This window comes from Thunnus maccoyii, chromosome 6, assembly GCF_910596095.1.
Source record: "Thunnus maccoyii chromosome 6, fThuMac1.1, whole genome shotgun sequence".
Lineage (NCBI taxonomy): Eukaryota > Metazoa > Chordata > Actinopteri > Scombriformes > Scombridae > Thunnus > Thunnus maccoyii.
Window position 1 is genome coordinate 26314650 of NC_056538.1, and position 15537 is coordinate 26330186.

The following is a 15537-nucleotide window of genomic DNA, read 5'->3' on the forward strand; positions in this document are numbered from 1 at the left end:
GGAAAAATAATGTGTGAGCTTTTTGTAGCTGATTAACCTTTACAAACACAAAGCACTGCGCTTTTATACTCTATCATCATAAGTGCATTTAAACTGCTGTACATCAGCGGCAAGATGAAAGTCAACTTTGTTATCTTTGATTAATATTGGATTATCCAGATGCTCAGATTTAATAACATATTCAACTTTTTTGTACTATTAATGTAATTTTTATTATTTGTATTGCAGAAAACATTGTTATGTGATGAGGTTGAGCACAACTGCTGTTGTTATTAGTGTAAATACAGGTGATGGGCTGTTTCCATGAAACCATAACATGAGCTTACTTTCCCAAAAGAGATATTTATCATTGAGGATTTGTCTTTTGCATCTCTGTAACCATCTGTTCATTATATTTTTGGATTTCTTGTTGTTACCATTGTACGTGCTTGGGTTTTTTTTAAATGTATTGTATAACAAGATGTCTTTGCAACTGTGAAAGAAAAACAGAATGCTCAGCAGTGACAAATGACTTACTTTAAGAATATATTCATATTACTATTACTATTGGTCATTAAAGGGAAATTATGAATTACAAAGGCTTATAAGTTTTCAAGTTCAGTTTGTAGGATGCAGTAATTCACTCACTAGTTTTTGATGAGTATTAAGATAAACCTGTTTGTGTGGAGTTTAGTGTGGTATTTTCCAAGGGTATCAGCACGTTTCCATAGACACACAGGATTGGGGAGGCTGTTTCTGTGCATTCTGCTACATAAAGAATTTCTTCTCAGAGACCAGGCTCTATGTGACGCAGTACGGAAATAAACAAGTAAAGGAATGAATGTCTGAGATATGTGGTTAAGTAAATGAAAAAAATTAATGAATACTGCTTACTACCACACCATGTGGTGAAGCACCATCATCTAGGTGTAGTTTTAAATCAGATTCTTGGTGTGATAATGGTACTGAAATCATCAAATGCTATATTACTGTAAAAAAAAAAAAAAGTAGAACTAGATGGAAGGGCCTTCACAGAGGCATAGACATAGATGAGCTACTGAACTGGCTTTCAATAAATAAATCTGCTTTCTATCAACAAGTACTACATGTGTAATGATTATAGCTTGATAAAAGCTTATACTGACAGTTCAAAAGTCTTGCGTATGCTAACACAATGGTGGCCTAAACCAATCCCAGACACTGTCATTATTCACCACTAGATGACAGCAAAGAACATGATGAATGTCTTAAACTCGGGACAGATCTTGCAACCTTTCCTTCTCACTTTGTAAGTGTCAGAGAAATAATACTTTCCTTCCACTGCGTTTCATTATCTGAAGCTTAGTTGCTTGTAGCTTGTTGTAGCTGAGTTGGAAAAAACTTCATACTGTGCAAATAAATTCACAACATAAGCACCCCATTTAAACTACAGGCAACTGAGACAAATTATAGTGAGGGACAATAATGGTGAGAGTGAGTGAATCCTTCATCCATATGGGCTTTAAACAACATTAGGTGACATTGTTTTTTTTGACAAAATTGTAGTTGTACTAAAATTGAGTTTCCAAATCAAGATGACCATATTCCGATGGCCATGTGAGATATAGTTTACCCAGCTAAATAGTTTTGTTTTGCAGTGAGTTACCGCAGATAATCTTTACGCCTTTTACTATATCATCTCTGGCAGAGACTTCAAACTGCACATAGCCTTTTGATAAAAGATTTTGTCCCAGGAAAAACCATCCGTGTGATATAATTGCTGTTTTAAATCTATAAATAATTATAATTCTTAGTCTCTAATTTAGCTAATTTCTGGGGAAATAAATAAAAGTGAGATTATACAAATCCCAAGACACCCATGAAACACCCCTGATGCTTCTCTCTTGCTTAAAAAGAAGTGGCTTAAAACTTTTTCACGTCAAGTACCCCTAAACTGACAAATTTGACCACGGACCCCCATCTGATAAGATTTTGTCCCAGTTTCCCCCATCTGATAAAGTTTTTGCTTTTAGATGTTTGCAGATGGAATTATAGTGAAAATCAATTATTCCCCTTTTTACTGGGGACCCCCTGGTACTCCTTCAAGGACCCCTGGACCCCACTTGTTTATAGCATCAACAGCTGCCGATTGGTGCAATTGAGTTACAAGGTGACTTTTTAACCTCAAATTCTGAAACACTTTGCTTCAAGGTAAAAAGTGGGTTAAGGTAACGTGGACACATTTTATTTTACTATGAGACTGTGTCAGATAAACAGTTTGAGGTAGTTAATCTTCAAGGGAGCGTCACCGACCAGTTTGAAGATTAGATTTGCGTTTCCATCAGGACTGGAGCAAAGATTTAATCATTCCTCGGTGTACCAAAGCAAAGACGTTGTCGAGGTCGAATGTTGCCAGATTTGAAGTTAATCTTCAGGACGTATCCATGTTTGCGGATCAGCGGCTTGGCTGTGCCCTCAATTGAGCGCCTGCACGGGAGGGACTCTCAGCTGTCAAGTCAGCCACAGACAGTTGAAGTAAAAATGGAAACAGGAAAACCGTGCTTTCACAATACAAGCATGAATTGTCCACTAAAATGGTGGATTAATTAGCTGCAAACAGCCACGGGTAAAGAGATTATTTACAAGACTACACCTTGAAAATCTGGGATATTGAATAATAGGCAACAGATGTTTGGTTGAATATATGATGTCATGTCATATGATGACAATTAAAGGTGCAGTGTGTAGAATTTAGTGGCATCTAGCAGAACAGACTTGGCAGAAATTGAATATAATATTCATAAATATGTTTTAATTAGTCTATAATCACCTGAAAATAAGAACTGTTTTATTTTTGTTACCTTAGAATGAGCCCTTTATATTTACATGGGGAGCAGGTCCTCCTCCACGGAGCCCGCCATGTTGCACCGCCATGTTTCTACAGCAGCCTAGAATGGACAAACCAAGCACTGGCTCTCGAAAGGGCCTTTCGTGTTTTTTGCAAGTTTTGCTGTCACTGTAGGTTCTCCTACATGCTTGGAAGGCAAGGGGGAGAGGAGGGGTATTCAGTTGGTTGCCACTAAATACTACACACAGGCCCTTTAAGAAATATACACAAATGTTTAATAGAAATTACATTAAATCTAATATGATAATCTGCCCTGGAGCTCAGTCATGTTTGGGTAGTTTGTATTTTGTTTCTCTTTCTTAAATACACATTTTATGACTGAATCATCTCCAGTAGATTTTGTCTTGTAAATGTTGATTTTTCCACATTTGCCAAAATGCCAAATCCTTCTAATTGTCTATAAATCACTACATGGTCTCACCCCTACATATATTTCAGAACTTCTCAGCCCTTAGAGCACCATGAGACCCCCCAGAGCCTCCTACCATGGCATGTTGGCTGTACCCCGTTCATTGAAAAAAGATAAAGGCCGGGGACAGGACTTTTTCTGTAGTGGCTCCTCAGCTCTGGAATAGCCTGCCAGAGGCCATTAGACATGCTGAGTCTGTTGATGCTTTTAAGATGCATCTTAAGACCCACTGTCATTCTCTGGCTTTTAATTGTGTTCAATCTGTTTTTTTTAAATTTATATCTGATTTCTTACTTTATTTTCACAACATCTGTTATGTACATATATGTTTTTATGCTTGTATGAGTGTACATACTGTATGTGTCTGTGCAAAAAACTGTTTGCTTTTTAAAGTGCTGTATAAATAAAATAAATTTGAAAATGTCTTTTATTTTGAAATTTGTAACTGGAAATACTGTTGTGCATTTATGGGGACTTGACAGCAGGAGTACAGTGCACAGTGCTCCTCCTCAGTTGCACCCAACAATTCAAGTGTGCACCGGGAAAAAAAAACATGATATCTGGACAGTGAATGTGGGAAGCCAACCCCACAGGCTGCACAGGAAGGATTTTAGAATGGGAACACTGGAGTTTATTTGATAATTGGCGACTATAAGTGGAGCTTGTGTTTTTGTTTTTGTTGTTTTTCTTCCTCATCACAATGTGTGAGGGCAGGATGTGGGTCGGATGCCAGTTTGTTTTTGTTACGGATACAAGGACTGGCAAGTTATCAGCATGAATTACCGAGGGCAGAAAAACTGATATCAATGTTAAACTCGACTCTGGAGGGAGGACCATGGCGAAAAGGAAGGGACTGTTATTTTCACTGCTGTACTTTATGGCAGAGTTTTGGCTCAGTTCGCAGCAAGTCCTGAGAATTGGTAAGTGGTAAAATTGTCATATTTTTAAAGTCATTTTTACTGACTGTTAATGTGCAGATTACTACTGTGCACTCATCAAGTGTTTTAATATTCAATCCTATGATTACAAGACCTATTTCCCATTGGGACTGATAACTTATTCTATCTGTGCATCTATAATTAAAAAAAGAGAAAGTGAATATTGGCGGTCGTATAATAATAATTTGAGATATTTTTTTAATCTCTCATGATGCCTATAGAGCGTGAAGTTTTGCTTCTTTTTAAAGCTGAGCAATCAGTTATACATTATACTTAATTAAGGCCTGCCAGGATGAATAATCCACAGATTAAATATGTGCATGTCATGCAAAAACATCCATTCATAGTAATTGCACAGCTCAGTTTGAAATGTTTTGTCTCTTGTTGTGTCACTAACACTCTTGTTACTGTATCTGGCAATCATATTGTCATCTGCTGTAATATACCTGAAGGGCATATAATGTGTGTTTTTATGTAACACACTATAGTGAGTTTATATTGAGTGAAACTGGATTAATACATACTATATAATATATTATTGTCCTTTGGGAACCTTTTCCACGTTGTTGTGATGTTTCTACAGTATTCTTATTAGTTTCATTACTGGATTTTTTTTGTCTTTTTCAAACTTCTGTGGACAGAGTGGGGGGTTGATAAAGCAGGTCCACATGAAACAACTCTATTGGTTTCCATTAAAATCATGTTAATCCACTTTGGTTGGCCAATGCCAGAGTCTCTCTCTCTTTTCCTCCATGTTGACAGAGCAGGTCAGAGGCAGATGAGTGATTAAGTTGGCTTACTGCTGCATCTTAAAGCATGTACTGTTGGCATGATGTCTTGGCACAGAGGAATGTGAAATGGATACACAGCTAAAGAATAAAGAGTGGGCAGTTTCACTGAAACTTTTATATTTGGCTTCTTTCCCATCTAACAAACTCTAAAGTTATTTAGACTTGGTGGATATGTACGCTGATAGCCAGTAACATCTGTGAAAGTGAATCTGAGTCGAAAGTCGTCTGTGTAGCCTTTGAAAGTTGACAAGAAGGGCTTCTCTACTTTCAGCTTCACTCTGCACTTGTAATTGGACAAACAGAGCCCTTGCTCCGACTATCCCCCTTTGATTTCTGATGCAACTGAAACAAAAGAATACAATGAGATGGTGTTTATGCTCTCTACTCCTCTCCCATTGGTTATCCACTGTTCGTCTCATGGGTTAGTAGATTGCATCACAAAAAATGACTTATTTTAATTTAGGCCTCAGGACTCTCTGCTCCACTCAATGCTCAGGGCATGTCTGTTTTTTTTCTAAATTTCCTCTACTTCTAAAGACTTTAACAATCAGACTTGGCGTTGCATAACTTTAAAGGCTAATAGGCCGGCGCCACGTCCCTGTTCTACCAGTCCCGATCTGTGCACTATATTGTTAATCTCTCTAAATCATCTATCACTCTCCGAGGCCACCTAATCTTTGTCATTCTCTGCATGACCCGCACACATCATAATCTCCCCCATATGGTGTGTGGCTTGGTTCAATTAACATTTCTCTGTCTTGGCAAGTGTTGGCATCAGATTGTGACTGGCTTCCACTCTTTTCACTGGGGTTGGTAATAATGGTAAATCTTCTCCCCCAAGCCCTTAAACAACTAACACTAATCTTCTTTATGCAGAAAGTCTCTTCCCCAAATATGGCAGCGACCAAATCTCATCATTGGGGAGAGCACAGAAGCAGCAGCTTGTGGCTTGGCCTCGACTCTATTTTGCTGTTTGTTAAATTCCTGTTATCTCTTGCTTGCGTGCTTTATGTATTAGTGATATCTGATTTCTTTATTTATGATCTGATCCATGTGATGTAAAAGGTGTGATTAGCTACTACTGGCCAACGAAATATCATTAGATGTAATCCATCTCCCTTTTAAATAGTCTTAAATCCAGTGGTTCAGGATTTTCCTGACGTAGTGATGCAGAATATAATCCTTATTTTTATTCTCTTAGCCTAAATGTTTTGGTGGTAGGTCGCTAGCAGCTCCCCATTAAACAGAGAGACCTCAGTGCTCCACATCAAACGAAGACAGTAGACTGGTTAGGACCTCCTCATTCATTCACAGTCTGGCATGGGCCCAGGTTGGAGTGGTACTGGTGGTGTTGTAGGGGTGTGGGGGGTTCTCACTGGGAACTGGCCCAGAATGGGGAGAGGGGAGAAAGGAAAACACTACGTTATTGTGTTCCTCTGCCTTAATAGACTCCCCTTCATGTGATAATTGCACAGAGTGACAAAGTCACAAGATCATTTTCTTAATGTTACTTTTTGTTTCTGGGTTACGAAAAGGTGCGCCCAGCTGCCTAAACTTGAACCATGTTATTTTTCCTGCTCTCTGCACTGAAGAGAGGAACAGAAATCTATAAAAAGCAGTGCCTCAGGGTTTATCAGCATTAGCCTGCAGCATGAGCAGAATCTTTTGTTTTTGTGACCTCCTAGCATGCATCACCCCACAGCATTGTCTGGCCTATTAAAGATGAGATGGAAGCTCAGTGATCCTGAAAATTATATTGAAAATTAATTAATGGTAGTTATAGCGAGAATTTCAGTTAGTTTTTTCTTTATAAATTGCATTAATCATAAAGCCGTTATAAAAACTCTGCAGTATTAAAATAAAAAGGAAGAAGCTTTTCCTTACTTTTTGAGGTGATTTCTGTTCTAACTTTATAGTTTTACCTCCACGTTTTAGCTCACATTTGTAATTACTGAAGTATAAGCTGTCAAAGGCAGCTCTTTCTTGTCCATTTAGTTAATTTGCTCGCTAATAGCCTTTTGAGTGAGTGCATTGATCCATGTGTCATCTGCAAACAGAAAGTGTGAGGTGCTTATTCCCCATTTTAACTGCATCGTATATTAAAAATTGATTCCTTTTAGTGTTGTTTTTATCCTACCCTATAAAATGTAGAAGTGCAGAATATAAAGATGCACAGAGTCATGATCCGGTGACCCATTTGTGGAGTTGCATTCAAAAGCCGACCACACAGCACTGCTCAAAAGACTTGTGTTCAGGCAGGTTTGTTTACAGGCCGCAGTATCACACTGCAAAAGCCACAAAGAATCAATTTCTTCATGGAATATATGAATGTATTTATTATATATCCTAAATTTATTTAAATAATAAATTATTTTACAAAATATTGATCATGTTTAGGATGTGAAATCTAGATTTTTGCATGCACTTAATGTTAGAGTGGTGGTGGTACATGCCTGAAATAAGCGAGGGCATGTAGGTTAAAAAATGAATCTTAAACACTGGACTCTTTTTTTTTTAATCATTACTCTTCATTTAAAGTAAAGCTAGACAGATAAATTAACTGATATTAGCTTATTGTATATATGCTGTACGGTATGCTACTTTATAACCTGGACATTTGTGCCTGTTTGGATCCTTAGGTATGGTCAAGGTTTGTCACCAGGGAAGGAGATTGAGATGAAATATTGTAATGAGCTCTGATCAAAGCTGGTTGATTTCAAAGTGTCTTCAGGGATTGCTTGTTGTTTCCTCAACCTAAAAAATGTTAGGAGTAAACTATTAATGTGGACATCAGTGTTGACTCAGTCACATTGGACCACAATTGTTGGAGCCTGGAGTAGGAACAAACTTAATTATTTTCCTGGTGATATGCACACATGTCTTTTAATAGAAAATGCCTATAGAGATAAGACTATGATCTCCGGCCTCAGTTTTCAACCACATGAATATATCAGCTAATTTGAAACTCATTTTCTCAAAATGAAGTGGAGTCCTGTTGCTGCTTCCCTCCAGATGTCTGGGTGTTTGATGGTGGTCATGACTATGATAACGACAGAGTGATTATAGCTGAGCTTTTGTACCCTGCTGCACAATAACTAAGCTAACAGATAGATAAGTCATTTCCTGACACAGTGTCTAACAACTTCAGGTATATTAATAATGTCTGTTACACAAAGACATATTTTTTAACATAGAACTCAGTTGTTTTATTCAGTATTTGCATATTTTTCAGTGGTGTTTTGCTGATTGCTTGCACCGGCGTTCTTCATGCTGAATTGCAGACAAACAGCCGTCACACTGAATCCCCCTGGACGCTCTTTAAGCAGAAATTTAAGATCTTATCTCAGGTGGAAATGAGAGGAGAGATAAATGTGTTTTCTTTCACTTTGGGATCTGCCTTTCTACCAATCTTCAAAGAGGAAAAATAATAAGCTAACAGTGCAATAAAATAGATGTCATATTTGCCTCTTTCTGACAATAATGTCATGTGTAAACAGTTTATATAGCTCATTAAAAGAATATGACCTTCCTGTCTGTTTATATGCAACGGTCATGTCCAGATGTGAGTGGTGCTACTAATATGTCTTTTTCATTTAAGTCTGAAGCTATTGTAGGATTATCAATGAGTTTAAATCAATTTCTTGCTGGAAGAGGCAACATTTAATGTATTATTAAAGGCTGATAAATACTGAATTTATAGGCAAGCTATTTTTATTTTAAGGACTGGTATGGTGCATCTCAAATTATGCAGTTTCATTGTCCACTGTTCATTTGTATTATTTGCCAGTAAACACACTTTGCAGATACATACAGTACATGTTTTTTGCTGCATTTGGAGCTTTTGCATTTGAGTCTGTGCCTGTGATTATGCTTGTGATTAGAGGTCAACTACAAAAATGTAAATCAGAAAATCTAAATAGCAGCAGCTATTTTTGCAGCTATTTCTCGCACAAACAGGACCATCTATTTTTCACTGCCTAGTTAAAGTATGAGGAAAACAAAATCGCTGATTGGAAATGATGCTGTGATGCTGCCACTTGCATTATTTTTGTTGTTGAATCCTTAAAAGGGACCAAGTGTGCGCACATCCTGGCAAATTATTCAGGTGCAAAAATTTTTCATTGCAGGGTACAAAGGAGTGAGGTCTGCACAATGTTAAGCTCTGAATAAATCATTTTATTCTCTTTTTTGAATCCAGTGACATTAGCTGCAGCCACTGCACTTGAAGCAAACATCAAGAATGGCTGGTCAAAACTCATGTTTATTTCCCCTTTTTATATTAAAAACACCTTTAAGGAAAAAGTCACATCAAGGACACAGAGATGGAATATATATTCTCTGCAAATTTGTGAGAGGGTTATTGTATTTTTGCCTGGGAAATTCATATTGCAGTGAATAGAATTAAGGACTTTAACAGGTCCTAGCAGCTGCTCACTGAGGCTTGGTAACCATAATTAGGATTGGCACTTTCAAGCATGCTTTTAGTGACCAGGGAGTCCAGACAAGGCTCTCTCAGTTTGGGGTTTGAGGCTATGCTACACCAAAGAAAAAGGTCATTCACAATCAAGGTCTCAAGGGGAGCTTTTTAAAGGCCTTTTCTCCATCCAAATCAATCACAATTTCACAGGCAATTCTTCAAAGACTGTTAGACAGTGCAATGACCTATTGCCATCTGTAGCCACAGTGTTGAAGTGGGGTCATTTGCAAATTATTGCAGCATTGAAATGGCATCTTGTGATGGCATAATTTGTGTTCATAGTTAACGTAAGTAACAGTTTTGAAAATGGCAGAACTTTTAAAGTGTCTTATTTTAGTCTTTATTATACTGTAAGAAAAATTGTGAATGTGCCCTTGGTACATTTTACAGCAGTCTATTAAACATTTTTTTTTTTAGGATTAAGAAACAGACTTGTCTTAACTGTTCAGAACTGGCATTATATCTGCTTGCACTTGTGAATGTCATTGTAGTGAGAACAAACAGTTAGCTCTGACTGTAGTATTTCAGAAATCCTATCATTGAAAGCCCAGATGTTTTAAATGATTTACATTTGAAAGGCTTGGGTGAAATCGACATGCAGGGGCATTTTCAGCGGCGATAAGGACGCTGAATCTCACACGAGTCTGACCGCCCTTTATGCAGGTGGTGACAATCCAGTGTTTTTCCGGCCTTAATCCTAATGTTTTTCATGCTGCACTTTATGTAACTGGAATGTAAAACATTGTATGCAGCGCCCGTGCATGGCTGGAGTAATATATGGCCATATTGCCGGCCGTGGCATGCTAGAACGGTCATCTTTCTGGAGCAACACAGTGGATTAAGAGTTGGATGGTTTTCAGAATGATCTTCTCAACTCTGAAACAACCCCCCTCCCTGTGGCCCTGGCACACACAGCCTGCTGAAAAGTGATTGTGTTTAAAAGAGAAATGTATCTTGAAATGAAATGTTGACAGTTGTGGTCTCAGCTGATTTTGAAAGCAATGGTCAGTGTTTTATCGCTTTGTCCTATGTAATGTACAGTGTATGTGTGTGCAGGATGAAGTGGAAAATGCAATTCCAGTGTTACATTGATTTATAATATTTGTGTATATTATGTAATTTTTTTACTTGATAATGGTTAATACTTTAGATTACTGTCTTGTGTCTTTTTCTGTTACTCTGATATTTGGTAGTCATTTGCTTATTTTCTGAGAATCTCTTAGTTTGAACTGATTTGTTGAAATTAGAATAATTAATTTGTTGACAGGAAAATCATTTTTACGATGGGCTCTGGGAAACAGTCATTTGCATTTTTCTGTATTTTCTGATATTTTATAAAAATTATACAATACATCAATTAAACAGAGACAAATGTGCAAGTAATTGTTGGTTGTAGCTCTGATTATAGCACTCACTAGAATGTCACATTTACAAAATGCCATGTTAAACTCGGATACTTTCAGGTGCACGTTGGTAGTTATGGTAATGACTGGAAAGATAGACATGATATGAAAATCCCTTTTGCATGGCTGATGATTAAGTATGTTTTAGTAAATGAAAAATGATTCTGCTTTGTCATACAATATGCGGTTTTTACACGAAAAGCGGTCAATGTTAATCCACTGCACCTCATTTAGCCTCTGAGAGTCTTCCCTCTTTTCCAGTGCAATATGAAGGGACAATAAAGCAGCCTCTCCATAAGCAGTGACACCTCAGAGGTTAGCTCTGCATTTTCATTGTAGTTTTTATAGGTCATAAGGTGCTGGGATTTTTACATACTGTAGTTTACTGTACATTGGATTCATATAGAATGGCCAGAAAATGTCTCATTAAAAAGTTTAAAAAAAGATTGGTGATATTAAATAACTGAACAGCACTTCAGAGGACTTTATGTGAGGATTATATATGGGATTCACTGAAACCTTTCTGCTGCAGAACACACAGGCCAAAGTATTTGTACCTGAAGAAAATGAAGGTGACTAGTCAGCTGATGAGAAACATGTAGAGAGGAAAATGTAGCTGTAGTATACAGAGACAGATAGATATACAGGCAGATAGAAACTCAGTCACTTCATGCCTAATCCCTTTACTCGCATCAAGTCAAGTCAAAGTCATAGTCAAAGTCAAACTTTTATTTATCTCACCAGTGGAAATTTGGTTGCAGGCAGGTATATAAAAAACACGTTCATCATAAAAAAACATAATGCAAAAATCTAGACGGAGGACAGGGACAAACAATGTCAGATCACTTCACATGATCACATATGCAAATTCAGGCTACTAATTACTGTGCAGACAAAAGAGAGTTTGTATCTTTTTGTCCCCTGAGCAGGAGCTCTGTATCTATGATCTGAAGGCAGGAGCTCAAACTCTGAACCTGAACTCTGAAAACTCTGCAGGTGTTGATCAGGACAGTCCTGGGTCTTCCTTAGGACCTGCCTTCAGTAGAGGTCAGAGAGCTGCAGCTGACCCACCTCAATAACTTTACTGGCCACTCTGACAAACTGGCCAAGCCTATTCTTATTGGCCAGATTATTGCCAATTATAGTAAGTTTAGGGATGTAATTATGCAAGACCATGCAGAACATCTCCAAAGTGAGGCCATTATGCTCTCTGAGCAGAGAGACTGATGCTCGCTTTTATAACTAGCAGGCTAGACTACTGTAACTCTCTCCTTTCTGGTCTACCGAAGAATACAATAAATCAGCTACAATTAATTCAAAATTCTGCTGTCTATTTTAAAGTCTTTTAAAATCTTTAAACTGGTTACTTAGCTGTTAGTTTTTGTATTGATTTTAAAATTCTTTAATTAGTTTATAAGGCACTACGTGGCCTTGCACCAGACTACCCTCAGGTGCTCCGGTTCTTCTCTTTCAATTAACTTTTTTCTTTTTAGTTGTTTTGGTGTGAATTAGTCTCTAAATCCATTTTTAGCATCCTACATTTTGTCAGTTGCTTGTAAAACACTTTGAATTGCATTTGATTTGTTTGAAAGGGGCTATATAAATACAGTTTGATTGATTGATTGATGAAGACTATTATATTACTATTATATATTTGAGTACGATTTCATCAAAAATGACTGATCTCTAAAAGAGAAAAGGAGAGTAAAAAGATTGTGTTGGATGCGTCTGCCATAATAATATATTACTGGATATGATAACTCCCTAGAGGTATTAGCAGTGAAGCTGGTATGTCTTCCTATCATAGTCATCACACACTTTCACAAAGGCTATTGTATCAGCTTGTGAAATTTAGGCCACATAAATAGGGTGAAGTTGGCAAAGGTCAAGCTTTTCTCTGAATGAGATTAAATCCTGTCATCTCAACTAGTCTCTTAATAGCATTATGTGACAGAATTACACAGAAAATTGGGCCACATTACGCAACTGTAAGAATGCAGTCATGATAACATTCAGACTTTACAAAATCAATATAATGGAGGTGAATGAAGTCACTGGATCAACATTTTTCTGCTATTAACTTGTTTGATCTGCAACTAATACTACTCGTTTCTTCTCTTCCTACAGGGGGCATCTTTGAGACGCTTGAGAATGAGCCCATTAGTGTTGAGGAGCTGGCCTTTAAATTTGCTGTAACCAACATAAACAGGAACCGGACCTTAATGCCAAACACCACATTGACCTATGACATCCAGAGAATAAATTTGTTCGACAGTTTTGAGGCATCAAGAAGAGGTACCGTTGATCTCATTTAATATTCAAAGCCTGTTGCATTGAATAATCAATAAAGAGATTGTTGTTGATTCAAGTGTCTCTTCAGTTGGTAATTTTCCATCTCCACTTTGTGTTTCATTACTTCAGCCTGTGACCAGTTGGCGTTGGGTGTTGGGGCCGTGTTTGGTCCCTCTCACAGCTCATCTGTCAGTGCGGTCCAGTCTATTTGTAATGCCCTCGAAGTCCCTCACATCCAGACACGCTGGAAACATCCGTCAGTGGACAACAGAGACAGCTTCTACATTAATCTTTATCCCGAATACACCTCCATAAGCCGAGCTGTGCTGGACATAGTGCAGTTCTACAAGTGGAAGACAGTCACTGTTGTCTATGAGGATGCAACTGGTGAGTGAAAATGAGATTTAATGATAGGAGACATATGGTATGAATCTCAGAGGGAACTTCAGGGATCAAAACAGCAGTAAAGCATAAAAACACATCAGCAACATATGTCAGAAGTGATTAACACAATGTCTACACAGGCTGAGTAGCAGAGGCTGCACATTAGCAGGTTGCCCGACGTGTTGGCAGCACTCAGAGCACAACACACTATTAATGTAGTCATCACTATTAGGTTGGGGCTGTTAATAAGTCATAGACATCTGAAATGTGAATCTAACTACACACTGCTTTTTGTAAGACGTTAAAAGCCAAAAAGGTTTGAAACCACTGGTTTCATTTTTAACAATGTGTTGTGCATTATCCATTGTGTCAAATCTTCATCTGAAAAGAAACTAAAGCAATTAAATGCAGTGAAGTAGAAAGTAGAATATTTCCCTCTGAAATGCAGTGGAGTGAAAGTATAAAATAGCATCAAATGGAAATATTCAAGTAAAGTACAAGTATTTCAAAATCGTACTTAAGTCCAGTACTTGAGTAAATGTACTTAGTTACTTTCCACCACTGATAGTCATGCACATAAAACAGAAGAAATGGACTTGAAATGTAAAAATATGCTTCAGGTTGCGGTTATGCCTGAAATATAGCAGAAAACACACAAACTTTAATACCAAATTATATCAAATATAGTCATGTGAGCATATGCATAAAATGTTGCAACTACCAACTGAACTAGAAACTGGCAACTAAAATGTGTGCACACTGTACATGCATTTGCAAGTACACCTAGTTAAAACTAATGCAGTCTAATACAACTGTTTTGCAATAACTTACCTTCAGAAAGTTATAATGTATGGCTTTTGATTAAACTGTTTTACAGAGGTGATGATTTAACTTGATTTTGAAGGCTGTAGTTTGTGCTGTTGCAGGATTGTAGGCTATTGCATTATTACTGAGAGGTGTTTTGTCCGCCCTACTTTATGAATGAGACATAAATATTTGAAATTGTCAACTGAGTGTCCATGAATGTGTACAACTGTTTGACTGTGTGTGTGTGTGTGTGTGTGTGTGTGTATGTGTCTCTGTGTGTGTGTGTTTACATGTCTCAAAGTGCTGATGAAGTGTTTGCTGGTGGTAGGAAGACAAGGCCTCTGTGGTACAAGAGTGAAAGTTGAGTGTGAAGGGCTTTGAGTTGAGTTCATTATCTATGTTAAGCTACCAAGAAAAGATAGCAGCTACGAATGAGGCTAATCACTTATGTCCAGACAGTGAGGAACCTGAAAAGAAAGCCAGCAACTACAGATCCCATGAGTCTTAGCCAGAGCCATGAGCCTCCCCACACCTGACCTGTCAGACCTGAACAACAGAGCCATCACAAGCATAACACTCATCAAAGCTAATGAAATCAATCACCTCCTCAATTTACTCTTCTCATTACTTCCATTTGGCAGCAGATACAGGCCTTTCAAATGGAGGTGGGCATGCTTTGGCAGGAGTTTGCTCCTTCTGCTATAACAGACTGAAATAAAATACCCAGATGAACACTAAGTGTACATGTATGTGTGAATATATATGTGGGCGTGTGTAGATACATGTGTAAGGGCATGAAGTGTCTCTCTGTGGCTTTACTCAGACACATTTTTCTGTGCAAACCAGTCCTGGGAGATTTTTAAAATCATAAAACAAAACAGAGGCTCTTATAATGTTCACAACCTTCAGTTGGCAGCTCGTTGGTTTTCTTGAATCATCATTCGGTGTTATTGGTAAAGGTCATATACCTTTGCTTTCATGGTGATGGTGATGTGTAAATTTTACTATTTGTATTGTGTTTTAATAGTAATAGAAGAAAAGTTAAAACACTATTGATTACATCATAAATTTGCAGTGGGCACAACTGAAATGCTATGCAAATTCTGAAACAATTAGTCATTTAATCATACAGTCATTCGACAGAAAGGTTATCATCAGCAATCTAATAAT

The 15537-nt window shown here is 37.6% G+C and overlaps 1 protein-coding gene across 1 annotated transcript in view; it reads left to right on the forward strand.

Moving 5' to 3' along the window:
* The first annotated feature begins 3785 nt into the window (after positions 1-3785).
* LOC121899268 (glutamate receptor ionotropic, kainate 1) overlaps positions 3786-15537 on the forward strand; it is a 29928-nt gene continuing 18176 nt past the window's right edge. The window contains exons 1-3 of the mRNA XM_042414980.1: positions 3786-4195; positions 13012-13179; positions 13306-13563. Of these exons, the coding sequence (XP_042270914.1) occupies positions 4111-4195; positions 13012-13179; positions 13306-13563 (511 nt within the window). The 5' untranslated portion in view covers positions 3786-4110. The remainder of the gene's footprint in view (positions 4196-13011; positions 13180-13305; positions 13564-15537) is intronic.